Genomic DNA, 19414 nt, shown 5'->3' on the forward strand with positions numbered 1-19414 from the left:
TTGGCAGTTAGAAATCAACTCAAAGACCTCTGGTGGCCCAGACAGCATTCACTTTGCAGCCATATTTGACTCTTGGGCTGCAGTAATGGGGAGGTGAACACTGGTAATTAGTTCTTTATATAAATGTGCCCACGCATGCTGATAATTTTATAGAGCTTGGTTATAAAGTACCAGATCCCTTTTGATCTTTGGTATAGCATATATATGGCAAGTGTGATTAACCCTACTTTACAGATGAGTAAACCGATGCCAGAGAGGTTAAGTTACCTGCTCTGTACCACTCAGTTAATAAGTGGTAAAGATAAGTCTCCAACCCTCCTATTTCAATTCCCAGTCCAACAAATTTCCCATGTCAATATTATATTTAACCCAGCAATTGGGGAAATGAGAGCAATAGGTAGGTGTTATTTCATTTTGTTGCTATTCTCCCAACTTCGTGAGGTCCTGGGTTGGGTCAGTTTCCCTTTCTGTATAATAGGGACTAAACACTACCCATCAGTGCACTTGGAGCAAAGGAGCTGTGAGAATTTAGACGTTAAAAAACAAACAAATATAAACAACTCTCCTTGCAACGTAATTTCTGAGTAAGGATGTTTGGAAGGGACTTTGATGACCCATTTACATAAAATGGGTCAAATGTCACCTCCCCTGGCCACCCTATCTAAAATGACACCCTTGTTACTTCATTACAATGCTTCATTTTTCTTCACAGCATTTGGTATATTTTTATGTTTGTTTATTGCCTGTCTGAATCCTCTCACCATGTAATAGCTATGAGAGCAGGGGCTTGGTCTATTTTCTCTACTCCTGAATCCTTTGCAGGTGGAACAGTGCCTGGCACAAATAACCATTTGTTGGTGAATGCATGAATCTGAGCTGTATAATCATAGGAAGTAAGCTGAGGTTTTCCTTGACTCTTCCCTGTATTTTCTAACAGAGGGGTCTTAGGCCTGGCTTCCTCATACTCACTTCCGGCTAAGCCATGGAATGGCTTAAAAAAAATCACTAAAGCCTACTTGAGTATCTGCTTCCCAAAAACAAACAAACCCATTGCTGTCAAGTGACCTTGTAGGACAGAGCAGAACTGCCCCATAGGGCTTCCAAGGCTGTAAATCTTTACAGAAGCAGAATGCCACATCTTTCTCTGGGGAAGCTGCTGATGGGTTCAAACTGCCCACCATTAGTGGCCAAACACTTAACTACTGCGCCACCAGGGCTCTTGAGTATCTGCTTTGGTTGAAATTCATTGCTGTCCAGTCAATTCCAACTCATACTGACCCTACAGGACAGAGTAGAACTGCCCCATAGCGTTTCTAAGGAGCAGGTGGTGGATTTGAACTGCCCACCTTTTGGTTAGCAGCCAAATGCTTAACCACTGTGCCACCAGGGCCCTGAGTATCTGCTTAGACCTGATAAAATGGGTTCAGTAACCTGTGTGCCTACAGCAGACACAGGTTGCTGGATTGCATTGCATGCATCTGGATTCTAACAGTCTGTGAGGAGGCTGAGGCCTGGGATTAGTCTTGTTCACCGTGGAATTCCCAGCATTTAGCAGAGACCCTGTCCACAGTGGCTCGGTGGTTAAGAGCTCTGCGGTTCCAGTACACCAGCTGCTCTTTGGAAACCCTACGAGGCACTTCTGCTCTGTCCTATAGGGTCTCTGTGAATCAGAATCAACTGGACGGCAACGGGTTTGGTTTTTGGTTTTGGTCTGGTCCACAGAGAGGTAAAAGAAATGTTTGTCGAATGAGTTAATTTGTAAGAGGAAACAGAGCACAGAGCTCTTAATCCCCCTCCACAGATGAGGTCTTCATTTGAAACTAAACCTAGCACATGGCACTGTCATTTCCCTTTCAACTTGAATCAAATCTCTCCAAAGACAAGGCTGCGCTACACAGTTGGTTTGCTAACCTAAAGGAGGAAAGGCAAGCCTAGGCTCCAGATCCGGTTCCATGCCATGTTTTGGAATTTGTGTTTACGTCTGCCTTCATCAGCATCCTTTCCCTCCAGCATAAGCACAATTATAACCCCGCACACCAGCTTGCATGCAATTATCATAGCCCGGGTGCCCCTCCGTTGACGGACTTCGACCCCGAGGATCGCCGACTTCTGTGAATGACAAATCAAAAGTCAGGGTTGCAGAATCAGCCGGACTCTCCTGCTTATTTGCAGCAGAGGGAGGAAGGAAAGAATGAAAGATTCTGAAAATAAAGGTAAGGGGCTGACTGCAGAGGGGGAGGCCAAAAGATGCTGGGGATGAGGTGTCACTCCACGGACATGTTTACTTTGTACTAGTGGCTGATTTAAAATTCCTGTGCATATATTATTTTAAAAATCTGAGTTATATAATAAATACGATGACTTTTAAAAATAACTGGCTTCTGGTTTCTAAATATTGTGTCATTCAATTTTCTTTTTTTGTGGTACTAAATATAACAATATTTTTGCATTCTTCATTTAATCTTGAGTAACACATATTTCCATTTCACGGATCTTACAAAGGTCGACAGAGAAGCCCTTAATGAACATTAATCTTTTTGGAGGGCCCACTGATGAGCTGTCACTCACTGACCTTCAGAACTATTTATTTTGCGGAGATTTGGATACACCGCCCCCGCCCCGGGCCTCCACCCATTCCATCGCTGGTACATTAACAGACCTTCCCCTCCCAAACACTAGTTCTGTTTCAGGGATGGAGGAGAAGAGAAATAGATGTAAATGAAAACTCGGGAGAGGAAAGGGGCTCACGCAAAATGAGCCAACAAAATGCGAAGTTGAACAAGAAGGGTTCTGAAGGATTCTGGGGTTTTAAATTCCGAGGCTCCTTAAATTTTCTGCCGCAGTTGGGGGAGGAGCGAAAGACCCCAAGGTCTCCGGAGGCTACACGTGTTCCCCGGTGCTGCTTCCAGCAGGGAGCCTTTCTTTCCTACTGCCCTGGTTTTCTCCTGGTCAGGGTGCCCGCGGAAGGCGCAGAGAGGCCGGGCGCTCTGGTAAAAAAGCTCTCTGCGTCGCCGCGCTCGGCCCCTGCTTTCTTGAGAGCTAATTTAAGGGATCCCATGTCCCCCCACCCCGCCCTTTCCCGGCGTTCTTGCCCGGGAGCCGCAGCGCAGCGTTAGAACTCCACCCTTTCCTCCCCTTGCGCTCTGGCTTGAGGAGGCCCCAGCACTTTGCCCTTGGGCAAGGGGGCTTGGGTGCGCCGGGAGAGGCTTGGCGCTCAGCTTCTTCGGCGCCCGCCCTTCCACAAACCTCCCCCGTGCCCAAGGCAAGTTGTTTGGGTGATCAGTGGGACAACACAGACCCAAGCCTTCTTCCTGCTCGCAGGGGCGCCTGCCTTAGCCGTCTCCAGTCCTTAGGAGACTGCCTGCCTTCCTGGTTTGTTACACGATTCCCACCTTGTGTTGGGCAATGATATTTATTCCACGTTAAAGAAAGAGAAGAAGAACACCCTCACGTAACCTGATAACAGTGGGAAGACTGATATTTTAATTTACCAAGCAGTTTGTAGCGGAAGATTCTTAAACAAACCCACTTGCTTTAATTGAGGCTTTAAAAAGGGCAGAAGCAGCTGGTGTTGGTAGTGTTCGCATCTCATAGGCTCTGAATCATTCAAATCCCTTATACTGATCTATGCGGTTCTGATGTTTAAATTTTAATTCAGCAGCCTTAGTGGGGAAGAAAACAGCTTTGCACGGGCCTGGTATTCACTCCTTCTTCTAAGTCATACTGTCATGTACAAGTAATACCCATGTGGGTATAATCAAATTATTTAAAATTAAAGAGAGTGTTGGCTTTTCTCTGCATTGTTTTCAGTGGCTGGAGAAAGGTTTCTGAAAAGAAAAAAAATTTTGTTTATTTGCCAAGTCATGCTAGGCCATGGACATAATTTAGAAAAAAAATAAATAAAGCTGCCTGAATTGGAGCCTCAGGTTGAGGTTCATATTCACCACAGTTTGCAATGGAAACACTCCCAGTGTCTCAGTGTATCAGTATGTTTTAAGCTTTAAATCCCCAGTTGCTTTTAGAGGGGAGTTGGTATTTAGAATTTTTGTTTCACTTTGTATTGCAAAGAGCGTTGGGTTTGGGAGTCAGTATAGTTAGGCTCTGGCTTGTTCAGCCACTAACTCATTAGTGACCTAGGACAAGACCCTTTATTTTATTTCTTTGAGTCTCTGTATCCTTATCTCTAAAATGGAGCGATGTTAGACTAGGTCAGTGTTCCTCAGGTTGCAGGTGCTGAGAATGTAATTTAGTGAGCCTCAACCAGCATTTTAGAAAGATGAAATAGAATAGAGAATGCCAGAAATCATTGTGCACGGTAAGGTACGTATTATTTCTTGAAAATTCTGTTTTAAATATGTTTATATATTTAGGTATAGTATGTATTGGGATGTCAGATCTATTTCTTACTGTGAGTCCCAGTCAGAAAAGTTGGAGAAGCACTGAAATAGGTCATAGCTTCTTAGCCTGGTTTTCCGGGAGTTTGCAGTCTTGTATGCATGTCCAATTTTATATGTACATGAGGAGAAAATCAATAGTTTTCCTCAGATTTGCAAAGGGGCCTAAGACTCCAAACCGGTCATAAGTTGACTGTACTTCTAAGGTCTCCCAAGCCTCTTCTAAACCAGTTTCCTGGAGATCAAAGAATTTCTTCAGGGCTGTGAGATGGGTATGTTCTGGAGTTGTGTGATGTGAGGTGGGGTGTGTATGTGTGTGTTGAGGACAGGGCGTGGCCATGGCAGTCAGACCATGAGAGCTGTTTATCAGTACCAAAGTACCAGTTGATGACCTGAATATGAAACATAAATACACTAAAAATTAGAGTCTTGGTCCTGAAAAGAACCACAGAAAAACTATTAGAATGTTGTCCATTGTTTAGGAGTCAGCTCTCCTTGCAAAGGCTGAAAAAGAGAACCAGATAAAATTTAAAGAGGTTGACAGGGCAAATAAATCATCAGGATGTTCGTAGGCAGAAACTAAATTTTTATTAGCTACCATCACATGACTGGTGTTTAGTAAATGTTGAATTGTGGTTTCATAACTGCCTTCCTTTCTTTTCCCTCCTTTGGAACACCCCGTCTTAAGACAGTCCAGTGAGGCTTTTAAAGACAAAAAGGCATTGTATAACATTTACCCAGATATCTCAAAATGCTCTGCAAGCCAGAAAAGAAATAAATTATGTATGAGGCAACTAAGAAGAAAACAGTTGAATGAGTTAATAAGTAGATATTGGTAAACAGGACAACTAATTATAATAATAACATCTCCTATTTAATGAACAGCTAGTATGTGAAAAGAACTCTGTGAGGTGCTTTGCATATTGTCACAACACTGCAAGGTAGGTGGCATTTTACATGTAAGAAAATGAAGAGCTGGATAAAGAATTTTGTGCAGGGACACATAGCTAGTAAGTGAGCTAGTATTCAAACTTAGGTCATTTTACCTCCCAAACCATTCATGATAGTAAGCAAGGCTTGAGAATAAGTAACCTTGTAAAACTGCAGAATTTTAAAATAGGATTGGCAACATCATTCAGTATTAGAATTCATTTACATATTCTTTGAGAAATGTGAACCTTAAAAAACGATGACATTTGACTTTCCTAGGTTGGTTGTGTTTATTTGGAAAACAGACCTTTTAACTCTTTAATTTCATTTCCAGATTTTCTTTCTATTTAATAAATTCTCTGAATATTTTATGCAACAAGGCCCTGGAGGTAGAGATATGAAGAGGTAGGAGTGAAGAATTTGAAAATTTGGGTGGAAATTTCTGTGTCTACAAGAGGTCAGGGAAAATAGTTCTGCTTTCAATTTTTCTGTCATTCTTCTAGATTTTATCTCAAAATAGCAAATTTGACGTTTTGTGATCAAATGAAGTTGCACATGACATATTTTAATATAATAAAACTAGGATTAGAACGTTGTGCCGGTGGTTGGCATTTCCTTGATGTAAAATGTTCTTTGATTTTTCACTGAAGATTAAGACAAAATCGCATTGGGAGTTTGAACAGGGTTGATCTAGACCTTTAGATCCAGTCCTAAATATTAAAATTCAAAATAAATAAATGTAAGGAAATACAAAAACATTGTGATTTTTCTTAACCATCACGACTACTTTGAAGCTTTTAGAAAAACAGAATTTTCGCTGAAATTCTAAATATCTTGCTTGTGACTGGATGGGTTGGAGAATGATATTTTTGCTGGGGTAATCTGTAATAGCTGAATAATTTCTCAGGGTTTCAGAGCTAGCACTTTGCTAAGGTTGAGATTAGAACCTATTCTATGCCAGTAGTTCTCAGTGGGCATGGTACTGCCTCCTGGGGGACACATTGGAAATTTATAAGTGTGTATTTTGATTGTCATAATAACTGGGGGTTCTAGTAGTATTTGGAGTCCCTGGGTGGTGTAAATGGCTAACGTGCCCAGCTGCTAACCGAAAAGTTAGAGGTTCAAGTCCACCCAGAGCACCTTGGAAGAAAGTCCTGAAGATTTACTTCTGAAAAATCAGCCACTGAAAACCCTGTGGAGTACAGTTTTACTCTGACACACATGAGGTCTCCATGAGTTGGGGTTGACTTGTTGGCAACTGATTTAATAGCATTTAGTGGGCAGAAACCAGAAATAGTAGATACCCTGCAGTGTTCAGCACTGTTCGGCACAATGACGAATTATCCCGAGTCCTGTGCAGCTTTCAAATGTTTTGCTTATAAGTGCGAACCTCTTTATGCGTTTCTGAGCCTAGAATGTAAATTGGTTCTACATATACACTGAAGTTTTCAGGTTTAAAATTACTGTGTAAATTGAGGAACGATTATACTTAGTTTTGTTCAGAAAATCACTTCCCCAAAGCAACACAGCTAATTGTATTTGAGATACCACCGCAGCATATCTGTCTCATTCTGTCTGTGTATATGTGTAAGCACCTGACTATTATGTCTTCTAATGTAGTCTTATCAGAGTATTTACATATTGAAATGCGTATTATTTTATTACAACTACCAAGTTTTTCACTTCTGCTTTATATTACAGTTGGAACATTTTATATGTATGTATGTGTGTGTGTTTTATATATGTGTATATATAAAATTATGTGTTAACCCACTGCCGTTGAGTCATTCCAAATCAGTGCCCCTATAAGACAGAGTAGACCTACCCCATAGGGTTTCCAAGGCTGTAAATCTTGGAATGGAAGCTGACTGCCACATCTTTCTCCCACAGAGCAGGCTGGTAGGTTCAAACCACTAACCTTTTGGTTAGCAGCTGAGTGCTTTAACCACTGTGCTACCAGGGTTCCTTACCAAGATTATGCTGGCTGTATAAAACAAGTTAGGAAGTATTCCTTCCTTTTCTAGTCCTTAGAAGAGTTTTGTAAGATTTAAGTTATTCTTTAAATGCCTGGAAGAATTCACCAGAAAAGCCACTTAGGGCTAGAAAAAATTTGTTGTTGGAAGGTTTTAAAATATGGATTCTATTGTTTTAATAGATATGAAATTATTCAGACTTTCTATCTCTTGTGTCAGTTTTAGTAAGTTGTGTTTTTCTGGGAATTTGTCCATTGCATCTGAAATTTCAAATTTATAGGTATAATTTTCTTTACATCCTCTTATGGTCTTTTTGGAGCCCTGGTGGTGCAGCGATTAAAGAGGTTGACTGTTAACCAAAAGGTCAGCAGTTCAAATCCATCAGCCACTCCTTGGAAACCCTATGGGGCAGTTCTGCTCTGTCCTATAGGGTCACTATGAGTTGGAATAGACTTGATGCCTGTAGGGTTGTGTTGTACTGTCCCTATTTTTTATTCCTATATTGATATTTCTCCCTATTTTTATATTGATAATTATAATTTTTTGATGACTATTGCTAAAGTTTTATAAATTTTAGCAATCTTTAAAGATTGTGCCTGGGTTGATTTTCTATATTATACGTTTTCTATTTCATGACTTTAGCTTTTATCTTTATAATTTACTTTTATATCTTTAGTTGCAATTTTGTGTATTTTTTTCTAGCTTCTTAAGATGTCAGCTTATATCTTTGATTTTTAGTTTTTTTTTAATATTTGCATTTAAGGCTATAAATTTTCCTCTAGGCATAACTTTCGCTACATTGTCGTATTTTCATTATCATTTCGTTAAAATACTTTATAATTTAAATTGTGATTTTTTTTTTACACATAGGGTCATGTAGAAGTGTACATCTTAATTTCTAAGCAGTTGAGTTTTTTTATTTATATTTTTGTTATTGACTTATAGTTTAATTTCACTGTGGTCAAAGAAGGTACTTTGAATGATTTTAGTCCTTTGAAATTTGTTGATACTTGCTTTGTGGCCCAATAATGGCCAATTTTAATATATGTATGTTTTATACATACTTTAAAAGAATGTGAAGTTGTTTGGTTCCATCTTCTATATATGTCAAGTATATTAATCTCATAGTACCAGTCTTCTATATCATCACTGATTTTCTTATCCTGTTGGTTCCTGAGAGAGGTTAAACTTTTCCCAGTATGATTCTGGATTTGCCTATTCTTTGTTTTATATCAAGTTGATTTTTGCTTTATTTAACTTTGAGGGTATGTTATTAGATGTATACCATATAAATTTAGAATTGATATATATTCATTATGAAATTCTTCTCCTTATCTCTAGTAATTCTACCTGCTTTAAAGTCTGCCTTGCTGATATTAATGTAGCTATCCCAGATTTCTTTGGGCTATTATATGCATGGTGTATCTTTTTCCATCTTTATATGTCAGTTTCTATCTCCCCTTACATTTAATCTGCATTTTTTATAAGTAGTATATAAATGATTTTTTCTAATCCAGTCTGACAGTTTGGTCTTTAGTTGGAGTATTTAAACAATTTAATGTAATTATTGAAATATTAAAGTCTATAGCTTTAAAATATTAAATTCTTAATTTAATTCTCTTCCCTGTATTTTCTGTTCTCTTAATATTTTTTCAGTTTCTTTTTTTTATTTCATTTATGTTTACTTATTTTTTTTTTTGGTGAAAATATGCACAGTAACATATATACCATTTCAGCAATTTCTACTTGTACAATTCAGTGATTATTGATTACATTCTATATGCAGCCATTCTTTCTGTCCTTTTCCAGATTATTCCACCATCATCAACATAAGCTTGTTGCCCCCTAAACCTCTCATCTAACTTTTCAAGTTGCTGTTGTCAGTTTGATGCCACATAGATAATTTTTTAAAAGAGCACAATGCACCAGGCAGATATACAGACATACTCTACCAATTTAGCTACACTATTGTTTGGTTCAAAGAAGACTTGAGGGGATTGTTTTGGTTTGAGGGTTAAGGTTTAAAGATCATCTCAGGGGTTATTTCAGCCTCACTATTTCCAAAAGTCTGGATTCCACTGAGAATTTGAAATTTGTGTTCTGCATTTTTCTTCCTTTTTGAAATGTTGAATTGAAAAATGTGTTATATATACTTTTACCAAAAAAAAAAAAAAAATAAGAGCAGCTGTTGGTGCTGCTTATATATAACCAAACACCTCACAGGATTTGTTTTCTTGGTTTGTAGGTGTAGGGTCATGATTTCATGGGAAATCCCAGTCACTTGTCCCAATGTTGTTTTTCAGTGCTTCTGTTCTACCGCCTAGTTTGTTGCGTAGTGTCTTGGGTCTTAAAAGCCTGCAAGTAGCCATCCAAGTTACAATAATTGGTCTCCTTTCACCTGGAGTAGCAAGGGAGAATGAAGAAAACAGGATATAAGGGAAAGATTAGTCCAAAGGACTAATGGACCACAACTACCACAGCCTCCACCAGACTGAGTCCAGTACAACTAGATGGTGCCCAGCTACCACCACTGACTCCTCTGACAGGGATGACAACAGAGGGTCCTGGACAGAGCTGGAGAAAAATGTAGAACAAAATTCAAACTCACAAAAAAAGACCAGACTTACTGGCCTGACAGAGACTAGAGAAACCCCAAGAGTATGGTCCCCCACCCGCAGTCACCCTTTTAGCTCAGTAATGAAGTCACTCCCGAGGTTCACCCTTCAGCCAAAGATTAGACAGGCCCATAAAACAAAACGAGACTAATGGGGCACAACAGCCCAGGGACAAGGACTAGAAGGCAGGAGGGGACAGGAAAGCTGGTGATAGGGAACCCAAGGTCAAGAAGGGAGAGTGTTGACTTGTCGTGGGGTTGTTAACCATTGTCATAAAACAGTATGTATACTGTTTAATGAGAAACTATTTGTTTTGTAAACTTTCATCTAAAGTACGATAAAAAAAAAAACAACAGAAAACAAAAACAAAAAAAGAATCGGAGGAGGAAATGGAATGCGTGTCTGGTTGCCTTCAGGAACAACTCCCTCCTGTGCCATGAGACCAGAAGAACTGGCTGGTGCCTGGCTACCATAACTGAATGTTTTGATCAGTTTGATTGTTTTTTGGTGGCTTACCTTAGAGCTCACTAGTTCTCTTTTTCACTGTGCGCAATGTGTTGTTATGGAATCTGCTTATTTCTTAATTGCATTTTCTATTTTTCAGTTCTGGAATTTTTATTAGATTCTTTTCTTTAATAGGTTCTTTAACTTGTCATCTATTTTCTTGAATTTGTCAATCACTGTCATTTTAAAGACCATCTTCAGTAACTCCAATATTTGGGTCACTTGTAGGTCTGTTTATCTTTTCTGTTTTTCTTCTTGGTCCTCTTTCTTCATATGCCTGGCAATTTTTTTTTAAAATGCCTTACATTGTGTATGAAGATGTTCTGGATAATGTTGTCTCCTTTCTATGAATGTTTGCCCTATTCTTTGCTCACAGCAGAAAAGAAGTAACTTCAATCCAGTTTGGCATTAAGTTCAGTTAAGGCTGTTTTTCAGACTTTTAAGGCTTGATCTGCTTATGGTTTCCCCTCAGTCCTAGACCGCCAGGAATACTGATGTTTCATACCACCTCTCCTCCTTGGAAGGTCCTAAACTCCAATTTTTGTCTCCCTAGTACTGTGACAGGTTGCCACAAACTCTACTCTGCAAAATCTCCGCTCTGCTTTTCTGCTGCTTTCTCTTGGCTTCTTAGTGCCTTTCGCTGTGTAGCTTAGTCAGCAGTACTTCAAGGGGAAAACTTGTGTTAGGCTCCGTCCTCAGAGTCTCTCTAAGATGTGCCTTTTCAGTCCTGAACGCCACTTTTTGTCTCTGCAGCCCCATGAGAGTGTCTAAAGTTCTGCCTCTTAGTAGCTGCCCTCTGCTTGGCATATCAGCTTCTTGACTCATGCCAAGAGTACTCAAATACCCGAAGGGGATAAATGGGCTACTAGAAAGTTGGGCTCACCTTAGTGAGACTCTCTTCTCTCTAAGATTTGGTGCCTCAAGTCCTGGCTAATCAGTAGGTTGCCTATGACTTTTTGTGTTTTATCTGGCCTTTCTAGTCGTCCTTAGCAGAACTGTTGGTCTGTGATAAGCCACTCTTGTAGAGTTGGAAGTAGAACCAGCCCATGCGTTTTTCTGATGTGGAATGAGGTAAAAAAAAAAAAAAAAAAAAACACAGCAGACCAAATAAACAAGATGTCTTTGACATTTTAAACATCTAATATACATCACAGAGGGCATGTGCAATTGATTTCTAGTTATTCTCCCTTGCTTATTAAGCAGTATCTTCCTTAGCCACACTTTCTCTGAAATGCTTACAGATTTGTGTATCTTTGTTCCTGAGAATATGTATGCCACAGATTTTTTTCTTTTCCTGAGTGTGTTCCTCCATTCGAATGTTTAATACTTTTGTAATTTTATGATGTGGAATTGTTAATGCTCACTTCCTAAGTTCAAAAGAATTCTAAAATTTACAAAATAATTTGAATGATTGAGTTTGAAAAAGTTTTAGAAACTTGATCCAAACTACTTACCATAGCTGAGTAGGTATTTTTTTTCAACAGCCTTCCCAGGATGCAGAATTATGTATAATGCTGGTAGGTGGCTTCCCTGGACCTCAGGTCATGGTCATGTCTCAGCCTTGGGATGCAAGTGTCAGGTCATTTGCTCACACATCTTATATTTTTTGAGCACTTATATAGGCTTTTCCACCTTCCTAAATATGCATTAGGATAATTCTAGGGACTGGTTAGGGCAGAAGATAGCTCTATTCAACTGTGACATAGAGCTGAAGGGTGAACAACTGACTGGTGCATTACCCAGTTTTGGAAATATTTTTCATGTTTCCCACATTTCCATATTAAAAACAAAGCAACATAGTGGCTCTTATTTTTTAATCCCTTCACATGTGTTTCCCCACTCCAATTCTAGTATTAAAAACAAATGCTAAGCAAGGGGGCTTTGGGATGCTGGTAATTATATGTTACTTGATCTGACTGCCGGTTACCTGGGTGCATTCAATTTGTGAAAATTCACTGATTTATTCACTTTTTTGTGAGTCTGTTGTTGGTGGCGTTGTTAGTTATCAGTGAGTCATGATGAGCCCATGTTTACCAGAATAGAATAGAACTGTATTCCATAGGGTTTTCAAGACTGTGACCTTTCAGAAGCAGATGGCCAGGTCTATCTTTCAAGGCTAGTAGTCGAGTTCTTAACTGTTTGTGTCACTCCGTATGTCTGTTACACTTCAATAAAAATAAAAAAAGAACTAACTTTTTATCTTATGTATTCAGCCTTCTCATTTTACAGATGACAAAACTGAAGTTGGGAAAGGGGGAATTACCCGGGGAGCAGGGAGTTCTTATATAACCAGGACTGGCATTCAGGCCTTCTGACTTCCAGTTCTGTCCACTTTTCAAACTTACTGATTGAGAAAGGGGGTGAAGAAAAATCTACCATGCATTATTAATATTGGAGCTGGATGACATTCTCAGAACCCCAAATGCATCTTGCATGAGTCAGCGCTTAACTCCCTGCTCTTTCTCTGCCCTCCTCCAACCTCTTCCTGGTCATTTTAAAACAAACACTTACCCCATGTGAACTCGCAGATGGTTGTTTTATCACCTAAGAATCATTTGACCACATATGCTTAGAAAAAAGGGTAATTCGTGCCTGTGAAATCTAACAAGAGCCAGCATATAAAAAAAAGAGCCCAGCATAAGGTATGTTTGTTCCCGTTTCTAAGCCATTTTTAGTTTTGGTGCTATGTATTTAAATTTAGAATACATTTTCCAACTTGGTAGTGGTGGTGAGGACGGGTGGGGGGTGCAGAAACTGAACCCAGCTGTGACTCCTGCTACTGTGAGATAAATGGGAAAATCTGGGAGCCAATTTTAGAAGCTGAGGGCTCTAAGAAGGGCTGCAGGAGAGGGGACTTGCCTGATGGGGGATAAAGGGAAGGAGAGTCAGAGCTATTCCCCCTTCCTCCTCCTGCCCCTGCGGAACTCTACCCACTGAAGATATGGTGAGAATATTTCTTACTTGCTTTGGGAGTCCAGAATTTGAATATGAAAACACACACGCGCACACACACACACAGACTGGAATTTGTGGATTTATTTCATTTCCCCAAAGGTTATATTTTGAGTTCTCAGCATGCAGTTCCTTCTGCCTGAAATATTTACCCTCCTCTTTTATCTGGCTCATTTCTGCTCCTCTTTCAAGTCAGAGCTTCCTCTGGAAGGCTTTCTCTGACTCCAGTCCCCTCCCCACACCCCATTACACGCTCCCAGAGCATCCTGTGTTTTCCCTTTCATGTCACTTCCCATACTTTTAATTACTAGATTAAATTCTGGCACATTATAGGCTCTTAGTACCTACTGTAAAAGGGAGAGAGGAAAGAAAAAAGAAGGAAGGAAGGCAGGGAGGGAGAGAGGGAAAATAAAAGTTCGAATCTTAAACTTCCTGAAGTAGACGGATTCCTTAATTTCTTTGAGCTTCAGTTACCTCATTTTCAAAAATAGAAATAGTAATATCTAACTTACAGAGCTGTTGTGAGATTAGAAATAATACAGCAAAAGCACCTAGCCTATTAGGGGACAGTGAGCTTCTGTTAAGGGTGATGGAAAAGTTCAGGACTTTACATCTGTCAGTTTGTCATACTGCAGTGGCTTGTGTCTTGCTGTGATGCTGGAAGCTATGCCACCGGTATTTCAAATACCAGCAGGCTCACCCAGGGTGGACAGGTTTCAGTGGAGCCTCCAGAATAAGACAGACTAGGAAGAAGGATCTGACAGTCTACTTCTGAAAAAATTGGCCAGTGAAAAGCTTATGAGTAGCAGCAGAACATTTTCTGATGTAGTGCCAGAAGATGAGCCCCTCAGGTTGAAAGGCACTTAAAATATGACTGGGGAAGAACTGCCTCCTCAAAGTAGAGTTGGCTTTAATGACATGGATGGAGTTAAGCTTTAGGGACTTTGATTTGCTGAAGTGGCATGACTCAAAATGAGAAGAAACAGCTTCAAACATCTATTAATAATTGGAACATGGAATGTATGAAATATGAATCTAGGAAAATTGGAAGTAGTCAGAAATGAAGTGGAATGCATAAAGATCGATATCCTAGGCATTAGTAGGCTGAAATGGACTGGTATTGGCCATTTTGAATCAGACCATCATATGGTCTACTATGACAGGAATGACAAATTGAAGAGGAGTGGAGGCTCATTCATTGTCAAAAAGAACATTTCAAGATCTGTCCTGAAGTACAGTACTGTCAGTGATAGGATAATATCCATAGGCCTACAAGGAAGACCAGATAATACTATTATTCAAATTTATGCACCAACTACTAATGCCAAAGATGAGGAAATTGAAGATTTTTACCAACTTCTGCAGTCTGAAATTGATCAAACCATGCAATCAAGATGCATCGATAATTACTGGTGATTAGAATTCAAAAGTTGGAAACAAAGTAGGATCTGTAGTTGGAAAATATGGCCTTGGTGATAGAAATGATGCTGGAGATTGCATGATAGGATTTTGCAAGACCAGCGACTTATTCTTTGCAAACACATTTTTCAACAACATAAACAGTGACTATACACGTGGACCTCACCGGATGAAAAATATAGGAAGCAAATTGACTATGTCTGTGGAAAGAGACAGTGGAAAAGCTAAATATTGTCAGTTAGAACAAGGCCAGGGGCTAACTGTGGAACAGACCATCAATTGCTCATATGCAAGTTCAAGTTGAAGCAGAAGAAAATTAAAACAAGTCCACGAGAACCCAAATACAGCCTTGAGTCTATCCCACGTGAATTTGGAGATCATCTCAAGAATAGATTTGACGGATTGAGCACTAATGACCAAAGACCAGACAAGTTGTGGGATGACATCAAGGACATCATACATGAAGAAAGCAAAAGGTCATTAAAAAGATGGGAAAGAAAAAAAAGACCAAAATGGATGTCAGAAGAGATTTTGAAACTTGCTCTTGAATGTACAGTGGCTAAAGTGAATGAACAAAATAATGAAGTAAAAGAGCTGAACAGAAGATTTCAAAGGGCGGCTGGAGAAGACAAAGTAAAGTATTATAATGAAATGTGCAGAGACCTGGAGTTAGAAAACCAAAAGAGAACAACACGCTTGGGGTTTCTCAAGCTGAAAGAATGGAAGAAAAAATTCAAGCCTCGAGTTGCAATATTGAAAGATTCTATGGGGAAAATACTAAACGATGCAGGAAGCATCAAAAGATGAAAGGAATACACAGAGTCACTGTACCAGAAAGAATTGGTCAACATTCAGCCATTTCAGGAGGTAGTATGTGATCAAGAACCGATGGTACTGAAGGAAGAAGTCCAAGCTGCACTGAAGGCACTGGTGAAAAATAAGGCCCCAGGAATTGATGGAATACCAAACTGAGATACTTCAGCAAATGGATGCAGTGCTGGAGGTGCTCACTCGTCTATGCCAAGAAATTTGGAAGACAGCTGCTTGACCAACAGACTGGAAGAGATCCATATTTGTACCCATTCCAAAGAAAGGTGAGCCAACAGAATGCAGAAATTATTGAACAACATCACTGATGTTACACTTAGGTAAAATTTTGTTGAACATAATTCAAACATGGTTGCAGCAGTACATCAACAGGGAACTGCCAGAAATTCAAGCCGGATTCAGAAGAGGACGTGGAATGAGGGATATCACTGCTTATGTCAGATGGATCTTGACTGAAAGGAGACTACCAGAAAGATGTTTACCTGTGTTTTATTGACCATGCAAAGGCATTCAACTGTATGGATCATAACAAATTATGGACAACATTGTAAAGAATGGGAATTCCAGAACGCTTAATCATGCTCATGAGGAACCTGTACATAGACCAAGAGGCAATCGTTCAAACAGAACAACGGAGTACTGTGTGTTTCAAATTCAGGAAAAGTGTGTGTCAGGGTTGTATGCTTTCACCATACTTATTCAGTCTGTATGCTGAAAAAATAATCCAAGAAGCTAGACTATATGAAGAAGAATGTGGCATCAGGATCATTGGAAGACTCCTTAACAATCTGCATTATGCAGATGACACAACCTTACTTGCTGAAATCGAAGAGGACTTGAAGGACTTACAAACGAAGATCAAAGACCACAGCTTTCATTATGGTTTACACCTCAACGTAAAGAAAACAAAAATCCTCACAAGTGGACCAATAAACAACATCATGATAAATGGAGAAAATATTGAAGTTGTCAAGGATTCCATTTTACCTGGACCCACACTCAACGCCCATGGAAGCAGCAGTCAAGAAATCAAACGATGCATTGCATTGGCAAATCTGCCACAAAAGACCTCTTTAAAGTTTTAAAAAGCAAAGATGTCATTTTGAGGAGTGAGGTGTGCATGACCCAAGCCCTGATATTTTCAGTCACCTCATATGCATGTGAAAGCTGGACAATGAATAAGGAAGACCGAAGAAGAATTAATGCCTTTGAATTATGGTGTTGGCAAAGAATATTGAATACACCGTGTTATCAGGAAGGACTAGTCCCTGGAGAAGGACCTCAGGCTTGATAAAGGTAGAGCGTCAGCAAAAAGGAGGAAAACTCTCAAAGAGATAGATTGACACAGTGGCTGCAACATTGGACTCAAACCTAGCAGTGATTGTGAGGATGCCGGCCAGTGTTTCCATCTCTTGTGTGTAGGGGTGCTTTGAGTGGGAACTGATTCGACAGCATCCAACAACCACTGCCCCAACAACTTACACAGAGTTGTTGTGAGATTAGAAATAACACATCAAAAGCACCTAGCCTATTAGGGACAGTGAGTTTCTGTTAAGGGTGATGGAAAAATTCGGGAATGGTTAATGATGATGGTTGAACAATATATTTAATATCACTGAACTGTAAATGTGAAGATTGTTGAAATGGCAAATTTTTTTTACCTATATATTTGCCACAATAATAATAATTAAAAAAGCACCTAGCATAGTGCCTGACACATAGGTACTTAATACAATGTAATAAAAAATGTGTGTATGTTCCCAAGAGGAAATTGTGAAAATTCAGAAAAGCACAGAGAAAACCTGTAAAACTATCCATGATTCTATCCTTTAGAGATAATTGCTGTAAAAATTTGAATGTCTCTCCTTTCTGTGCATCTTTATATATCCATGTATATTTTACTTAGTTGAGATCATTTTTCTTTTTTTCACTTAGCATGACTGCCCAAACACTTTCCAAGTTTTTAGTTTCTGTGAAATCATGCCTGTAAGATACTGCTAAATTCATAATACCTCGTAGTAATATCTATGCCTTCATTTATTAGAAGAAGATTTGGAAACTTACATTTTCACCATTTGAACTCTACTTTTAACAGGGCAATATGTTTATGAGTTTGGAGGATAATTTAAATTCCTGGGTAAATAAATTATGTAGTGGAGAAGTTGCAATTTTTTCTTTTCTTTCTTCTTTTTTTGATAACCTACCTTGCTTATTTCAGTGGATTAAAGGGTTGTTTTGGATGTTTTTAAAAAATGGGGTAGCCGAGTAGAATGAACAATCCATTGGTCGGGCAATTAGGAGACCTGAAATTTTCCTACAGATTCATCTTGAGTCAATCATTTCAAATTGCTGGTCTCATTTTTTCCCATCTGTAAAATGAGAAAAGTGGGTTTTACTACAGAGCTTTTCACAATGGACATTTCTGACTCTTAAGAGTTCTGTGGAGATGTTTTTTTCATACTGGGTAAGATTTCCTCTGAGGAAAGAATTACATGGCTACAATAAAATTAAGTTTAAAATTTTCTAATGAAGTCTCAATGTACTTTTTTTCTTTTTTATTGATATAATTCACATACCATAAAATTCACCTTTTTAAGGTATACAAATCAGTGGTTTTTACTATATCCACAAAGTTGTGTAGCCATCCCCATTAATTCCAGAACATTTTCATCACCTAAAAAAACAACCCTGCACCAATTAACAGTCACTTCCCCCTACCCCCAGCCCCAGGCAACCACTAATCTACTTTCTGTCTCAGTGGATTTGCCTGTTCTGGACATTTCATGTAAATGGGAGTCATACAATATGTGGTCTTTTATGACCAGCGTCTTTCACTTAGCATCATGTTTTCAAGGTTCACGTTGTAGAATGTATCAGTACTTCATTCCTTTTTGTTCATGCTTTTTAGGAAATACATTTTTTCCAAGCCTGGGAAAGAGATGGTCACGTTATTGGAGGAAGTCCCATAGCAGTAGAATGCTTTATCTATGTTCAGTGAGATGCAAAACAATTTCAGCATTTTAGACTTTTAAATAAAAGGCTCTATTTAGTGCGTGTGAAAAAATTTTAAGCTTCTCCCACCCCTTAATGGCAAAAGACTAATATATTGATGAATGACCATCTTGATTTCTTCCTCTGCATCTGTGGAAGGGGATAGTGGTCAGTCTTCCATTGGATGAGGGTAGTGGGGTGGTGGTGGAGAAAATTAGATTAAGTCCTCAGTGGAAAAATTAAGGTGTTAGTTACTATGTCACCAGAAGAAAGAGGAATGGACGGTGGGCAGGTAAATTCATTTTGCAAGGAATGAGCTATTTACTTTTACATATAGGCTGAGTTCTCCAGTTCTTAAGAGATTGAAAAGAACAATGCACTGTATGAGGACTGGTGTTTGTCAGTCTCCCTACCTAAATTATGAATTCCTTGAGGGCATAGACTGTTTCTTGTCACAATTGTATGTCCACTGTTTGATGTGGAACCTGGCACACAGGAGCTACTCAATATTTGTTAAATGAGTTTTCTTGGCTTGTTACATTGATGACTTAACTTTTTTTTTTTTATTGTTGTAGTTTAAATGAAGTTTACATTTCAAGTTAGTCTCTCATACAAAAATTTACACACACATTGCTATGTGACCCCAGTTGCTCTCCCCACACTGACAGCACACTCCTCCTTTCCACCGCTGATTCACCATGTCCATTTAGCCAGCTCCTAACCCTCTCTGCCTTCCCATCTCACCTCTGGACAGAAGCTGCTCGTTTAATCTCTTGTATCTACTTGAGCTAAGAGGCATGCTGCTCAT

General features: G+C 39.2%; 1 protein-coding gene across 1 annotated transcript in view; it reads left to right on the plus strand.

Moving 5' to 3' along the window:
• The first annotated feature begins 1971 nt into the window (after positions 1–1971).
• Positions 1972–19414, plus strand: part of DNAJC6 (DnaJ heat shock protein family (Hsp40) member C6) — a 148772-nt gene continuing 131329 nt past the window's right edge. The window contains exon 1 of the mRNA XM_004369024.1: positions 1972–2213. Within this exon, the coding sequence (XP_004369081.1) occupies positions 2192–2213 (22 nt within the window). The 5' untranslated portion in view covers positions 1972–2191. The remainder of the gene's footprint in view (positions 2214–19414) is intronic.

This window comes from Trichechus manatus, unplaced genomic scaffold (assembly GCF_000243295.1).
Source record: "Trichechus manatus latirostris isolate Lorelei unplaced genomic scaffold, TriManLat1.0 scaffold00003, whole genome shotgun sequence".
NCBI classification, from domain to species: Eukaryota; Metazoa; Chordata; class Mammalia; order Sirenia; family Trichechidae; genus Trichechus; species Trichechus manatus.